Here is a 16,001-nt window from a genome sequence, read left to right as displayed (position 1 = left end):
CTTCTTTTAAGGCTTGATATTTATCATAACTACTGTATATATGAACTGCATAAAATGAGTAATGATCCCAGTTTGCTATAGTGAGCCTTTGAACACTTTACAAAAATATCAAGTATGAGAATACAAAACAAAACTTTCACTGTACTCCATACACACAGCAATACTAATAAGAGGAATACAATTTGAGAACCTAGTGCATGAATTAGTAGGAATGTCCAAAGACATTGAAATAAATGGCATAGTTTACTGTCCATCAAAAATCTGTCATGGAGCTATAAATGAAGTCTTGTTTGTTACACACTGTAAATTTCTTCCACATGACAGAATGGTCTGCCTTTCTGTCACCTGTCATATCCATGGGATAGTGGTGAAGGGCCTGCTAAAAGTTGCGAATTTTGTATATTTTGCAGTGTATGTGAAGCAGTCCACTTTGTCCACTTCTGCTGTATTAGAATTATTGTCAGAACCAATGGAGTATTTCCTACAAAACCCACAAATCTTCGCTTTGTTCCTTTAAGGTACCATCTGTAGCATATAATATATCATATGAAAACAACCTTTGTTGGAACAAGCCTCCTCAACATGTGTTTGAACTTGTCAAGGGGCCTTGTACTTTTTCATGCTATTGCTTTGCTATGCTATTGTTCGTTATTTTTCTGGTTTCTGCATATTGCTTGCCTTTATATTTCAAGGGACTGACATCTTGCTGGCAAAGTCAGAAAGGGTGTTTTATGAAATAACAGGTTATTCTAAATGTCATGTTTAATTTACACTGTAACTGAAACCAAACTATTTACTCTATAAAGTTATTGTATTTCATGGCTGGCAAAAGGCACGTAAAGGTTGAAATGCTTGATGCGTACCATAATTATGGCATTAGTTGGATTACAGGGCAGTGAGTGTGGTGCAGTGAATAAGGCCCTTTAAACTGCAAGGTGCTCTACCTCGAGCAAGGCACTTTGATCTGTCTAGCTTCCAATTGTAAAAAAATGTATGCAAACAATTATATTGAGTTTTAATCTTGTACATCAACTAACATAAATATGCAGTAATAATTACAGTATAACTTGTGCTGAAGTAGACTATGACGCATGGACATCATCCTGCCAGAGAACCAATTCAATTTGAAAGTTCAAGTCAGTTTCATAACTTAAGTTTTTTGGAATGATACCTGGTGAGAGCACAGAGCATGCCACAAGGAAAAGAAATGTAAGAAAGCGAATATGCGAACTGTTAAGTGGTAAAGAACTTGGATTTTATAGTTAGAAAGCAAATTATACATTACTAGCCATGTGCGCCCAACTATGTTGCGCATGTTAAAGTTGTCTGTGAAGGGCTCCCTGTTTAAACGCGGCTGCCAGGCGTGAACTGGGTCCTTCGTCGCACAGCATTATGATTTTTTATAAAGGAAACAAAATTAGAAAACAAAACCCTTGGACATTGATTCGATAGGAACGGCCAACTTGGAATCACTGTCCGAATAGGAATTATGTGGTGGTGGAGGAGCATTTCTGCTTCTCTCCGTTCACAGTCCGTCTCGTTTTCATGACGCTGTCGTTTCCTCTCACGATCTCTTCTCAACCTTTCTCCAATCTCGCAGGTTGCTTTGTGGCAATCCAAAGAGTAAGGCAATATACACGGGAGCAATGGTTATAAAAGGGGGACACATAGGTATCCAGGCTCTTTAAAGCATAAATAGGGATCACTTCACTGACATGTGAGCAAGCCACGGTACAACTGTGAGACGCGCAGCACTCGCCGGCTACAACGTAACAATAATAATTTCCGGAACGTGCTGTTACGTTGTCATTCATTTTACCCACTGTCTTTCTTTCATTCATATGTTATGTAGGCACGTACCTTTTATCTTCGGCAATCTCATTCTCTAACCAGGCCTCAGGAGCTAACCAGCGTAACACTGTCCACCACCCCTTTCGTTATTCCGGCACATTGTTGACATCCGTGAGTAACAACAACGTACTAAACTGGAAGGTGGTCTACGCATGCGTGGAATTCGCAGACAAACAAAGATCAAGATCCAAATGAAGATTATATATAAAGATTAGTTAATTTAAAGCACAACAATTTGTTTAGTTTGAATGTCTGTGTTTTGAGGTGTGACTGGAGTACAACAGTCTTCAGTAGTATAAGCCTGGAGGAGATTCTTAATGCAATGCCTATGTTTTAGCTGTCTCTCTACTACCATCTAGTGCTTCTTCTTCTAATTCATTCGCGGACAAACAAAGATCAAGATCCAAATGAAGATTATATATAAAGATGATTATATGGTGCTGTTCTTTGTCATTTTATTAACTTTTAATCTTTGTATCCACTGTTAATACTTAGGTTTTGAACTTGACTTACTTGTGATGACACCATAGCTGAGAAGGACTTTTAATTGGAGAAGTTAGACCCCTCAGCATGGAGACAAAAGGTCCGCAACTGTGTTGTCTAGGTAACAAAACATGATTGTCCAAATTTCCTGCGGTGACCAAACTGGAGGGATGTGCAGCACCTTATGAAATGGAAAGACTCTAATATTAGTCACAACAAAATAAAACTTTCTGGACAGTTAGCTGAGTTCCCCATAGCTTACCTGTAATAGAAAGCAGAGGCATGGTTAGGAAAGGGCTTCTAGAACGTACCTTATTTTCATGTTTCACAGATTGATTACTCAGTATAGACACTTTATTTGTCCCCAGTGGGAAATATGGCTTTTTTTTATAGAAGCTCTTTAAATAAAAAATACATAAATAGGTAGGTATGTAGATAAATAAATAAATATACACACACACTTTGATCTGAACAAAGAAGAAAATTAAAAGGAAAGAAAATATTCTGACTTGGCATTATCCAGACATATTGCTGTTGGTATAAAGGAGACCCCGTGGTGTTTCTTAACACACTTCTGCTGAACAATTCAGTGGTTTGAAGTCCACAGTGTTAGTGTTTAACAGAGAGGTTGTGTAGCATTGTTCATATTGGCACTCAGTTTTGTTTTAATTTTCTCAGTTTGCTACAACTTCCAGGGGGTCAGATTGCGTCCCATAACTGAGCTTGCCCTTTTAATCAACGCGTTGATTTGATGGGCCTCTCTTGAAGTGATGTTACCAGCCCGGCACACCACGGGCATCACAGAGTTGTAGAAGATGTAAAGGATGTCACTTTCCAACCAGATCCTTATCATTATAGTGTTCAGGATTAAGCTGGTTTGGAAAGGGGCAGGGTGTTCATGGTATTTTGTGACTGATTTGTTTTCTTACTGCATGTTCAGTCTTAGTATATTGGGCGGATTCCATTTTCATGTGAGCCTTACCACAAACTTGACAATCCATTTTCACAAGCTTTTGTACAGCAGCAAAAGTTTAACTTGTTTTCCTTTATTATAATTATAGCAAATAGTGGACTTGCTCATGTGATAATTATGGTCTACAGATATGAAGAAAAGTCATCATCTTACTGGCCTTTTTAGCGGCAGGCTTACTTGCACTTGGAATTAGTAACACATTTAAGGCTGAAACTTATTAAAAGTTGCAGTTAACTGAATTCCAAAAACATCATAAAATGCTGAGCACTACTACATGTACAAAAGCATGCAGTGCTAACAAGACTCTGAAACCAATGGGAATAGGGGGGCACCTCTCAATACTCTGATTTTACATATCATTTGTAGCACATTTTGCACAACCAGAGAGGGGAGGTGTATTATTCAAGCATTTTGATAATAAATGAACTATATTGTGTATACACGTGACAATAAATCTGACCAGCACTGATTACGCTACATTAAATTTTTTTTGCCAAATTAAAATCTTTCATTTTTTTAAATAGCTAACACCATTGACCACCTGAATGTGGATGTTAAGTTCACATGTAGGATCAGGTGTGCATGTACGTAAAGAAAATTACGGTGGAAATGAAAAAGAAAAAAAAAAAAAAGATAATTGTAGATTGCAGAGGTCTACATATGGACCCTCCTCGCTAATACAGATTATTCTCTTGTTGAGAATATGGTGGAGAGATAGAGGACAATTTAGGATGGCTTGTTTGAATGAATAAAGATTATTAAAAACTTCTACTGTTTGTGGTCTGTACACACATTATCAAATTTTTTTCAAGTCCATAATATGATGAGGCGATCCTGCTTTTAGGCTCAAATAACAGTACAGAGTTAGACTCACATCAACTTAAAAATCAACATTTGAATGATTTGTAATCATTTTTGATAATATCAAAACCTGATTACAAGCGTCCTGTGCTGTCTATAGAGGTAAGCTGTCCTGAAGCAACCTCAGTTTAGAACTTATAGTTGGGCATGCTACCATCTGTTCTTGTCTGCAACCCCTCTAGACTGGCATTAATATCATACTTTCCAGGTATTAAATTCTAAACACTGCCACATTTTCTCCGATTGTTTCTCACAGTTAAATTAACTTTTCCACGAGGTTGGATTTTTCTAAACCTCAGGGCCAAGAGATTATTCCATTAGTAAAAAAACATTGTTCCTTATGGTGTCTGCAAATAGCCAAGAACCTCTTGTCAGTCAATCAACAATATGTGGTTTATATACAGATGTATAATAATGTGTATATGTATTTTATATATACACACACACACACACATATATATATTTTACACATATATATATTTACACATATATACAGTATATGCACACACATACATACACACACACAGAGTAGATTCAGAAAAGTATTCAAACCCCTTCACACCTTATTGTGAGGTAGATTTAAATTTAAATTTATAAATTTGCTGTTTTTGCTCATTAATCTACAGTCAAAACCTGTAATGACAAATTAATGACATATTTTCAGAAAGGTTTGCAAATTCATTAAAAAAATCACAATTCATATCAACATCCATCCATCCATTTTCCAACCTGCTGAATCCGAACACAGGGTCACGGGGGTCTGCTGGAGCCAATCCCAGCCAACACAGGGCACAAGGCAGTAACCAATCCTGGGCAGGGTGCCAACCCACCGCAGGACACACACAAACACACCCACACACCAAGCACACACTAGGGCCAATTTAGAATCGCCAATCCACCTAACCTGCATGTCTTTGGACTATGGGAGGAAACCGGAGCGCCCGGAGGAAACCCACGTAGACATGGGGAGAACATGCAAACGCCACGCAGGGAGGACCCGGGAAGCGAACCCAGGTTCATATCAACATACAGACCCTTAATTCAGTACTTTTTAGAAACCACTTTGGAAGCAATTACAGGTATAGTGTTGCCCGCCTGGGCCGATTTGGGCACTTTATCCCATTCTTCCTAGCAGATCTTTTCAAGCTCCATTAGACTGAAAGATTGAACGGGAAGCTGCCTTCTTCAGGTCTTTCCACAGATGTTCTATGGGGTTTAAATCTGGGCTTTGGCTGGATCACTCAAAGTCAGTCAGAGACTTGTCCAGAATCCACTCCTGCATTTTCTTGGCTATAGGCTTCAGGTCATTATCATGCTGAAGGGTGAACCATCACCCCCAGTCTGAGGTCATGCACATCCTGGAGTAGGTTTTCATTATGGGCCTCACAGTACTTTGCTACATTCATCCTTCCTTTACTTCTGTCCAGTCTCCCTGTCAATGAGAAGTACCCCAACACCATGAGGCTACCTACCACAGTGATTTTATCGTTCAGGTGATGAGTGGTTCCTGGTCTTCACCATGCTTAATGCTTGGAGGTATGCCCAAATAGTTCAGCTTTGCGTCATCAGTCCAGCGAATCCACCTGATTAAGGGAATACTGCTGAAATGGTTGTCCTCCCAACAAGTTCTATCTCAGAAGAGGATCTGTCACCTTCCTGACTCCTCTTGTGAGGTTACTTAATTTGGCCCAACAACCAACTCTAGGAGTCTTGATGAATTAAAAACTTTTTTCCATTTAACAATTACTGAGGCTACTGTGTCCATGGGAACACTCAAAATTTTAGAGACAGTTTTATACTCTTGGCCCTGATCTATGCTTCACACAGTTTTATTGCAGGTGGCCTACAGAGAGTTTTGGTGTTCATGGCTTGGTATTTGTCTTAACATACAGTGTAATTTGTAGGACCTTATATACATGGGTGTGGACCTTTGTAAACAACGTTAAATCAAAGAGATCAACTCCAATCACATTCTAGGCATATCTCAAGAATATAAAAGCAAACAGGATGCACCTGACCACAATTTGGAGGGCCACAGTAAAAAGTCTGAAATTTGCAAACCTTTCTGAAAACGTTATCACTTTGTCATTATGGGTTACTGAATGTAGAGCGATGTGCAAAAACAGCAAATGTATCCATTTTAAATTAAATGTACAACACAATAAACTGCAGAAATTAAAGGGATCACAATACTTTGTGAATCCACTGTGTGTATATACTGTTGTAATGAAATTCATGGGACTATAAAAATATTTCGTTACAACAGAAATTTTGCTATAACGAATATGGGGAAAATACATACAGTATACTATTGTGACTGGGGTTGCTGGCAATTCGCCATCTCTAATGGTAGTGGAGGAAGGACAGCCCTGGAGTTGTTCAGCTGCGTCTAGTAAACAATAAACCGAAGGCAAAGGGCTTGGTTGTCCTGTGCAGGATCAGGCATACCATGTAGTGTGCTGCACGATGTTTAGAACATTTAAGACTGGGCTTTGACCTGCTTTTCCTAACACTCTCCTGGTCTGCCACAGCGTTCATTCAGAGGATGGGAGCTAAAGTAGTATGATTACCCCCATGTCACAGCTCCTATCTCATGTGGTTAATTACTGAAGTAACAGCTCCTATTTCGAATGAAGCTTTGAGACTCTACCTGCCTCCTTTATACAGTAATAAAATACCCGTATTTTCTTTGGAAACCTGCACTCACCTTACTATCTCTCATGCAACTCTGTGACTAAAAATTGACAAAACTGTATAAAACACAGAGCTTCTTAAACTGCAAAAATACTTTATTTGAAAATGCAATGTTAGATGTAACTTTTTTTTTTGCACAGAAATGCAGGTAATGAACACAGAATGAAAATGAGATGTAACTTTTGTTTTTAATTGTTGACAGCATTGAAGGTGTGATTCCAAATACTTTCACCATCTCATTTTTCTTCAATCTGGAATCAACTTTTTCCAGGATTGTTAATTTTTCTTTAAACTGATGCCGTCTTTTACTTTTTTTTTTTCATTGCCAAGAAAACTTTGAGAAGAACCATGAAACTCAAAACAGTACTCAGTACAGAATTTGGCTATACTTGGATGATGTTGTGCCTACACTGTATCACCAAGACTGCCCAAGACTGGAAATTTCATAACAGACTGTCACTTTCTTTTGATCTAACAAGAAAGAGACAGCCTGTTTCAGGGTTCCTGAGACTTGGAGATAGTGTGGGTGTAGCATTAGGTATGTATTTTTTGCATCACATTAGTATCTTTGGTGGCCATTTTTGTCTGAAAAAAAATGTCCGCTTTACATAAATTTACATTTTATTAAAATGAAATTGGTTAAAAATGATATTGTATTTTTATTCTGAAAACTTTGTTACTTCAGCATTCACTATAATGGGATTTGTCCTGTATATATATATGTTTCCCGAATCTATATATATATATATGTGTGTGCTTAGGGACATCTTCAGGGATTTTAGAATCTTTACAATGTATCAGCACAAAAAGAGAGGGGGCACTGTCACCTGCAGTTCTGAGGCTTGCTCACTGGAAGACTGCCCATTCTTGAAGACATCAGAGTGCTCACAACAGCCTTCTGATCTTCTATTCTTTCTCCAGTCTATTTAAACCAGATACCCAGCATCTGCTGATGTAAAGCAGTCCCACAACATAACGCTACAACCACCATCACACTTCACTGCAGAGCTCTCTTTGAAAATTTTGTCCTCACTAAGCAGTTGTATTTCATCAATGGGCTTCAACAATGCAATGATTGAATATTTTATATAAACTAGGAAAAAATCTAAAAATACTATTTTTTATGCTTGGTTAAATTTAGTCTATTACAGGTGGCTGTAGGGGGCAGCAGATACCTAAATAAGAATGTTCCAAGACTTGGTAGTCTGTGTTCAGATGTTTTTTAATACCTCTTGGAATTCATTATGGATAATATGCAACTGCATTTAAAACCAAGATCAGAATCTGCAGCAGCAGAGTCCATAAATGCTTTAACATTATCAAAATAGCCTGGGCCCCAGAAGATGACAGTTTGGACAAGAGATATACCTGCCACTGGCATAAATGAATCCAGGATAATCACTTTGTTTACTATGGTGCTATTGACATAAAGCTGCAGATATAATGTTCAGTTTGAAAACTGATCAAGTGGCAAAATAGGCAAACTTTACACAATACTGAAGCATATCATCAGCTTAAGTAAAAATGCCAAATGATTCATTTACGCTTACTACAATATAAGCTACCTGGAAATAAAATACTTGACTGTGAGAGATTGATGGGTAGTAAACAAATGAATGTATTTAAGGATAAAATGCTACAGTGAAAACAACATAATGTACTTTCAGATGAGTAATACTGGACTAGCAAAATACCCGCGCTTCGCAGCGGAGAAGTAGTGTGTTAAAGAGGTTATGTAAACATATATATATACATAAACATATATACATATATATACATATCTACATATACACATATCTACATATACATATATATACATATACATATATATATTATATACATATACATATATATATATATATATATATATATATATACACATATACAAATTTACATATCTACATATATATATATATCTATATATATATACATATATATCTATATATATATATATATATATATATATATATATATATATATATATATATATATATATAGATATAAATATAGACATACATATATACATACATACATTCACATACATACATATATATCTATATATCTATATCTATATATATATCTATATCTATATATATAATATATATATATATATATATATATATATCTATCTATATATATCTATATATATATATATATATATATATATATATATCTATATATATATATATATATATATATATATATCTATATCTATATATATCTATATCTATATATATATATATATATATAGCAAAATGCCCGCGCTTTGCAGCGACGAAGTACTGCTTTAAAATTTTAAATAATAAACTGAGGGAAATTATACCAATAATTATTTGTTAAGGATCTCTTTGTATACCATGTTGTCAGTTCGCCCCTCCGGTTGTAATATGACCAAGTTGTGCGCTGAGCTTACTCTTGAGCATGCAACGTATACTTGGCCATGTGAAAAGCAAATGAAGAACAGCAAGACCGCACCAGCTGTGGAGCTCAGCTCGGAGCGAAATGAAGTGAATGAAATGAGGTGAATGGGAGGGGAGATGATCACGTGACTCCAACACCCGCCTTAACTCTCCATCCCTCCACAAACACACAAACACAGTCTCTCGGATCCCAACTCTCCTTTATATATATAGATAAATAGCAAAATACCCGCGGTTCGCAGCGGAGAAGTAATGTGTTAAAGAGGTTATGAAAAAGAAAAGGAAACATTTTAAAAATAACGTAACATGATTGTCAATGTAATTGTGTTGTCATTGTTATGAGTGTTGCCGTCATATATATATATATATATATATATATATATATATATAATATATGTGTATGTGTATATGTATATATATATGACAGCAGTACTCATAACAATGACAACACAATTACATTGACAATCATGTTACGTTATTTTTAAAATGTTTCCTTTTTTTTTTTCATAACCTCTAACACACTACTTGTCCGCTGCGAAGCGCGGGTATTTTGCTAGTATATATATATATATATATATATATATATATATATATATATACACACATACACATATATTATATAAATATATATATATATATATATATATATATATATATATATATACATACATACATATACACACATACATGCAGTTTCAATAACATAGAAATCAATATAAACAACATTAACATCATTATCATATGAGAATATGAAGTAATATATAAGAAGCACATTTCATATAAATATAAATTATTAAACAGTAAAATCCATCCATCCATCCATCTATTTTCCAACCCGCTGAATCCGAACACAGGGTCACGGGGGTCTGCTGGAGCCAATCCCAGCCAACACAGGGCACAAGGCAGGAAACAATCCTGAGTTTTTATCTTTATTTTATTTTATTGTAGAATCAACTCCTATCTGCGCACACCAGGGCGGCCGTGGGCGGATGCGTATGGTGTATTCACTCCATGTTATCGTGCATTGCGCTGTCACTGGTATTTTGATAAAAGAATTTGAACAACATATAAGAAGCGTATAAATTATTAAACAGTAAAACATTAACATTTAAGAAGTAAAGTTACATTAAGTACTACTGCAATGCCTTCGGGTATACCTCATTTTTTGTTTGCCCATTACATGCTTAAATGTATACATTTTTTGGTGCACCTACCCGAGAACACGCGACATATAACAGAGCGTGGGAGAAGCATGGATTTTAAACAAGCATTGAGTTCATCTGCTGGTCTCCCTCGTGGAATAACTGGTAATGTTTGACTAAAATCTACAGCGAGTAAAACGACATTACCTCCTATTTTTTTTTTACGATCTCTGAGATCTTGCTCTTTTCGGTTCAAGGCTTCATAAGCTCTTTTATGTTGTATGGTGTACTTATCCCAAACCATCATCTTTGAATGTTGCAAGACTTTCGCGTTGTATGTAGATCGGGGTAATTACATTCATTGCATTCCTAGTCTGAATCACAATCTGATTGTATGGGTGGTTACCTGGCACTGTAGGGTTGCCACCCGTCCTTTAAAATACGGAATCGTCCCATATTTGAGAATGAAATTGCGCGTCCCGTTTTGAATCAATACGGGACGGGATTTATCCCGTATTTTTTTTATCATTTTTTTTAAAGCAGCGTCTCATGCAAATCATCCCACACGCATTTTATGAAGATGCCTCCTTTCGTACTTTTGATTGGGTAATACTTGACGTCATCGTTAGTTTGATTGGTCTTTTTAACTGTCCAGTGAGGAGGGCGGGTCTTTTAAGTAGAGTCTGCAAAGTGTTGGCACTGGGATGTGGCACCCGCTGCAGTATGCGTCCCTTATTTTTTTGTATTAAAAGTGGTAACCCCACCTGGCAGGTAACAGTTATGTTTGGTCATGAAGTCGTCTAAAATCTGCCACGTGCCCTCTTTTAATTGTGAGAAGCAGATATATATAGCCAAATTCTCGCGCTTCGTTGCGGCGAAGTACTGCTTTTAATTTTTTTAAGAAAAGAAAACTTTTTTAAACGGATCGAAAATACAGTATACCAATAACAATTTGTTAAGGATCTGTTTTTTTCTGAACCTCGCTTTTCACAGCTGTCGCGCTACGGCGTGTTTCGTTTAATTGACAGTATGTAGATCGTGGTAATTACATTCATGGCATTCGTTTTCTGAATCACAATCTGACTGTATGGGTGGTTACCTGCCAGGTAACGCTTGTGGTTTGTCAGGAAGTCGCCTTACATCCGCCACGTGCCCTCTTTCTGTTCCCAGAAGCTGATCATAGAATGGTTTTAATAGTTTACTTTCAAATAATGCAAAGAGTATGCGACACGTGTTTCTCCCTAATTCTGGGCTCATCAGGCATACACACTTACTTCATCCCCTCTCAGGAATCGAATCTCTATTGTCAGCGCCAGAGTTGAAGCCCCTAACATTGCGGTCAGCAAGTCGGCTAACATCCGCCATGTGCCGTCTTTCAGTTGCGAGAAGCAGATCATAGAATGGTTGAAACTGTTGCCCCTAACGTTGCGCTACGGCGTGTGGTTCGTTTATACCTCGTGTCTTCTCATTAAACTTTTATCTCGCGAATATGTTATTGCAATCCGCAGCGGGAGCGTTTCTATAAACTTAATTTAAACTTACGTTTTACACCGTGCTTTGTTTCCCTTATTAACATGCTTGTATGCTTCACTTGCTGGCTTCTTATTGTTTCGCTCCCTTCTCAATTGTTTAATGAATGCTGGCTTCTTATTGTTTCGCTCCCTTCTCAATTGTTTAATGAATTTTTTGTTCTTCGCTGTTTGCGGCTCTTCCTTCATTTCTCCCTACTGCATTCTTTTATCTCGCGAATATGTTACTGCAATCCGCAACGGGAGCGTTTCAATAAACTTAATTTAAACTTACGTTTTACACCGTGCTTTGTTTCCCTTATGAAGATGCTTGTATGCTTCACTCGCTCCCTTCTCAATTGTTTAATTAATTTTTTGTTCTTCGCTGTTTGCGGCTCTTCCTTCATTTCTTCGTACTGAGTTCACAGTCTTTTCACGTGATTACGTGGGAGGCGTGATGACGTGACATTCAACTCCACCTCCCACGGCCATCAAGCTGCCGTCCATTAGAGTATATTGTCAAAAATGAGGTTCCAGTTATGACCATTACGCGTTGAATTTCGAAATGAAACCTGCCTAACTTTTGTAAGTAAGCTGTAAAGAATCAGCCTGCCAAATTTTAGCCTTCCACCTACACGGGAAGTTGGACAATTAGTGATGAGTGAGTGAGTCAGTCAGTCAGTCAGTGAGTCAGTGAGGGCTTTGCCTTTTATTAATTAGTATAGATATCTCTATATACATCTATATCTATCTATATATATATATATATATAGATCTATATATATATATTATATATATATATATATATATATCTATATCCCGTGACCCTGTGTTCGGATTCAGCGGGTTGGAAAATGGATGGATGGATGGATGGATGGATATATCTATATCTATATCTATATCTAAATCCCCGCGAAGTACTGCTTTTAAATTTTTATTAAGAAGAAAACCTTTTCAAATTGAGGGAAAATATACCAATAACAATTTGTTAAGGATCTGTTTTTTTTGTGAAGTAGCCTTAACACAGCTTTTCCGCTGTTTTATAAACGAACGCCATATAAGGTCTTCCTTTTTCCTTGCTTCGCCAAGGAAGGAGCCTTTTTATTAAATTCAAGGGTTCTTCGCTTTTTTTTTTTCTTTTTTTACGATTGTTATAGTTCTGTTTGTATACCACGTTGTCAGTTCAGCACTCCGGTTGTAATATGACCAAGCCGTGCAAGCTTACTGTTAAGTATGCAACGTATAGTTGTACAGGAGAAAAGCAATCTTGCCTCAAATCAATGGCAACCTTTTGTAGGTCTATGAACTTAATTTAAACTTTAGGTTTACACGGTGCTTTCTTTCTGAAGTACTTGCACTCATGAATATGTCTGTATGCGTCAGTCGCTCAAATCCACGCGCTTCGCACCGGCGAAGTACTGCTTTTAAATTTTTATTAAGAAGAAAAGAAAACCTTTTTAAATTGAGGGAAAATATACCAATAACAATTTGTTAAGGATCTGTTTTTTTGTGAAGCTGACTTCACACAGCCTCTCCGCTGTTTTATAAACAAACGCCATATAAGGTCTTCCTTTTTCGTTGCTTCGCCAACGGAAGCAGCCTTTTTATTTAATCCACGGGTTGTCCGCTGTTTTTTTGTTCGTTTATTACGATTGTTATAGTTCTGTTTGTATACCACGTTGTTAGTTCAGCACTCCGGTTGTAATATGACCAAGCCGTGCAAGCACACTCTTGAGAATGCAACGTATAGTTGTACAGGAGAAAAGCAATCTTGCCTGAAATCAATGGCAACCTTTTGTAGGTCTATGAACATAATTTAAACTTTAGGTTTACACGGTGCTTTCTTTCCAAAGTACCTGCACTCATGAATATGTCTGTATGCGTCAGTCGCTCAAATCCCCGCACTTCGCACCAGCGAAGTACTGCTTTTAAATTTTTATTAAGAAGAAAAGAAAACCTTTTTAAATTGAGGGAAAATATACCAATAACAATTTGTTAAGGATCTGTTTTTTTGTGAAGCTGCCTTCACTCGAGTGATCACTTCGGGCTGACTTGCTGGCTAACCATAAGCGTTCCCTGGTAGGTAACCACCCATACAATCAGATTGTGAATCAGACTACAAATGCCGTGAATGTAATTACCCCGATCTACATGCTGTCAAATAAACAAACCACACGCCGTGGCGCAATTTTAGAGGCTTCGCCTCTAGCGCTGACGTCCGAGATTCGATTCCCGTAAGGGAGTGAAGTGAGCGCTTCGCACCGGCGAAGTACTGCTTTTAAATTTTTATTAAGAAGAAAAGAAAACCTTTTAAAATTAAGTCTTAAAAAGAGGTGTAAAGATTTTGACAATAAGCTACGCAAACCCACCAAGACATGCAATCGTTTAAATCAAGGCGCAAGTCGAAAAACACCATCCCATAATATTAGTTAACGATTAACACATTTCTATATGTATTGTAAGCATACAATACAACTGATAATATGTTGCGCTTATTTATCTGGTGTACCGACATTTTTGCGCGTTTAACGGCTGAAATCTAACGTGGTTTGTGCCCTTCAGAATGAAAACAGTTTGCATTTACCTTTTTAATAAAAGGCGAGCTTTTAAGCCTGAGAAATCACCCCGTAAATGCACACGTTTAATTGCACGTGTTAATATGTATGCTTACACAGTATTAAAAGACACTCAACAGTTAACATCATTTACCTTCGTTCCCGCGTTTGACTCGTGCTGTAAATCTCTTCCTTGTTTTCAGTTCACGTGATTACGTAGGAGGCGTGATGACACGATACGTGACTCCGCCTCCTCCATTAGAGTATATGGACAAAAAACAAGTTCCAGTTATGACCATTACGCGTAGAATTTCGAAATGAAACCTGCCTAACTTTTGTAAGTAAGCTGTAAGGAATGAGCTTGCCAAATTTCAGCCTTCCACCTACACGGGAAGTTGGAGAATTAGTGATGAGTGAGTGAGTGAGTCAGTCAGTCAGTCAGTGAGGGCTTTGCCTTTTTTTAGTATAGATAAGAAATATAAATAAATCATATCCAAATTGTAAACTATTGTATATAGCACATCACTTTTTCCACATTTTGTTATGTTACAGCCTTATTCCAAAATGGATTAAATTCATTTTTTTCCTCAGAATTCTACACACAACACCCCATAATGACAACGTGAAAAAAGTTTACCTGAGATTTTTGCTAATTTATTAAAAATAAAAAAACTGAGAAATCACATGTACATATAAGTATTCACAGCCTTTGCTCAATACTTTGTCGATTCACCTTTGGCAGCAATTACAGCCTCAAATCTTTTTGAATATGATGCCACAAGCTTGGCACACCTATTCTTGGCCAGTTTCACCCATTCCTCTTTGCAGCACCTCTCAAGCTCCATCAGGTTGGATGGAAAGCGTCGATGCACAGCCATTTTAAGATCTCTCCAGAGATGTTCAATCGGATTCAAGTCTGGGCTCTGGCTGGGCCACTCAAGGACATTCAAAGAGTTGTCCTGAAGCCACTCCTTTGATATCTTGGCTGTGTGCTTAGGGTCGTTGTCCTGCTGAAAGATGAACCATCGCCACAGTCTGAGGTCAAGAGCGCTCTGGAGCAGGTTTTCATCCAGGATGTCTCTGTACATTGCTGCAGTCATCTTTCCCTTTATCCTGACTAGTCTCCCAGTTCCTGCCACTGAAAAACATCCCCACAGCATGACGCTGCCACCACCATACTTCACTGCAGGAATGGTGCCAGGTTTCCCCCAAATGTGACCCCTGGCATTCACACCAAAGAGTTCAATCTTTGTCTCATCAGACCAGAGAATTTTCTTTCTCATGGTCTGTGAGTCCTTCAGGTGCCTTTTGGCAAACTCCAGGCGGGCTGCCATGTGCCTTTCACTAAAGAGTGGCTTCCGTCTGGCCACTCAACCATACAGGCCTGATTGGTGGATTGCTGCAGAGATGGTTGTCCTTCTGGAAGGTTCTCCTCTCTCCACAGAGGACCTCTGACAGAGTGACCATCGGGTTCTTGGTCACCTCCCAGACTAATGCCCTTCTCCCCTGATCAC

At 37.6% G+C, this 16,001-nt stretch overlaps 1 protein-coding gene across 4 annotated transcripts in view; it reads right to left on the bottom strand.

The window, feature by feature from the left end:
• The window catches only part of LOC114658367 (uncharacterized), a 95,624-nt gene that overhangs the window by 28,613 nt on the left and 51,010 nt on the right, over positions 1–16,001 (bottom strand). For all 4 annotated transcript variants that reach the window (XM_028810452.2, XM_051933095.1, XM_051933094.1 and 1 more), the window contains exon 11: positions 2,365–2,515. In XM_028810452.2, the coding sequence (XP_028666285.2) occupies positions 2,365–2,515 (151 nt within the window). The remainder of the gene's footprint in view (positions 1–2,364; positions 2,516–16,001) is intronic.

Source organism: Erpetoichthys calabaricus, chromosome 10 (assembly GCF_900747795.2).
Source record: "Erpetoichthys calabaricus chromosome 10, fErpCal1.3, whole genome shotgun sequence".
Taxonomy (NCBI): Eukaryota; Metazoa; Chordata; class Cladistia; order Polypteriformes; family Polypteridae; genus Erpetoichthys; species Erpetoichthys calabaricus.
Note: the sequence above shows the minus strand (reverse complement) of the source record. Positions and strands in the feature narration are given on the sequence as shown.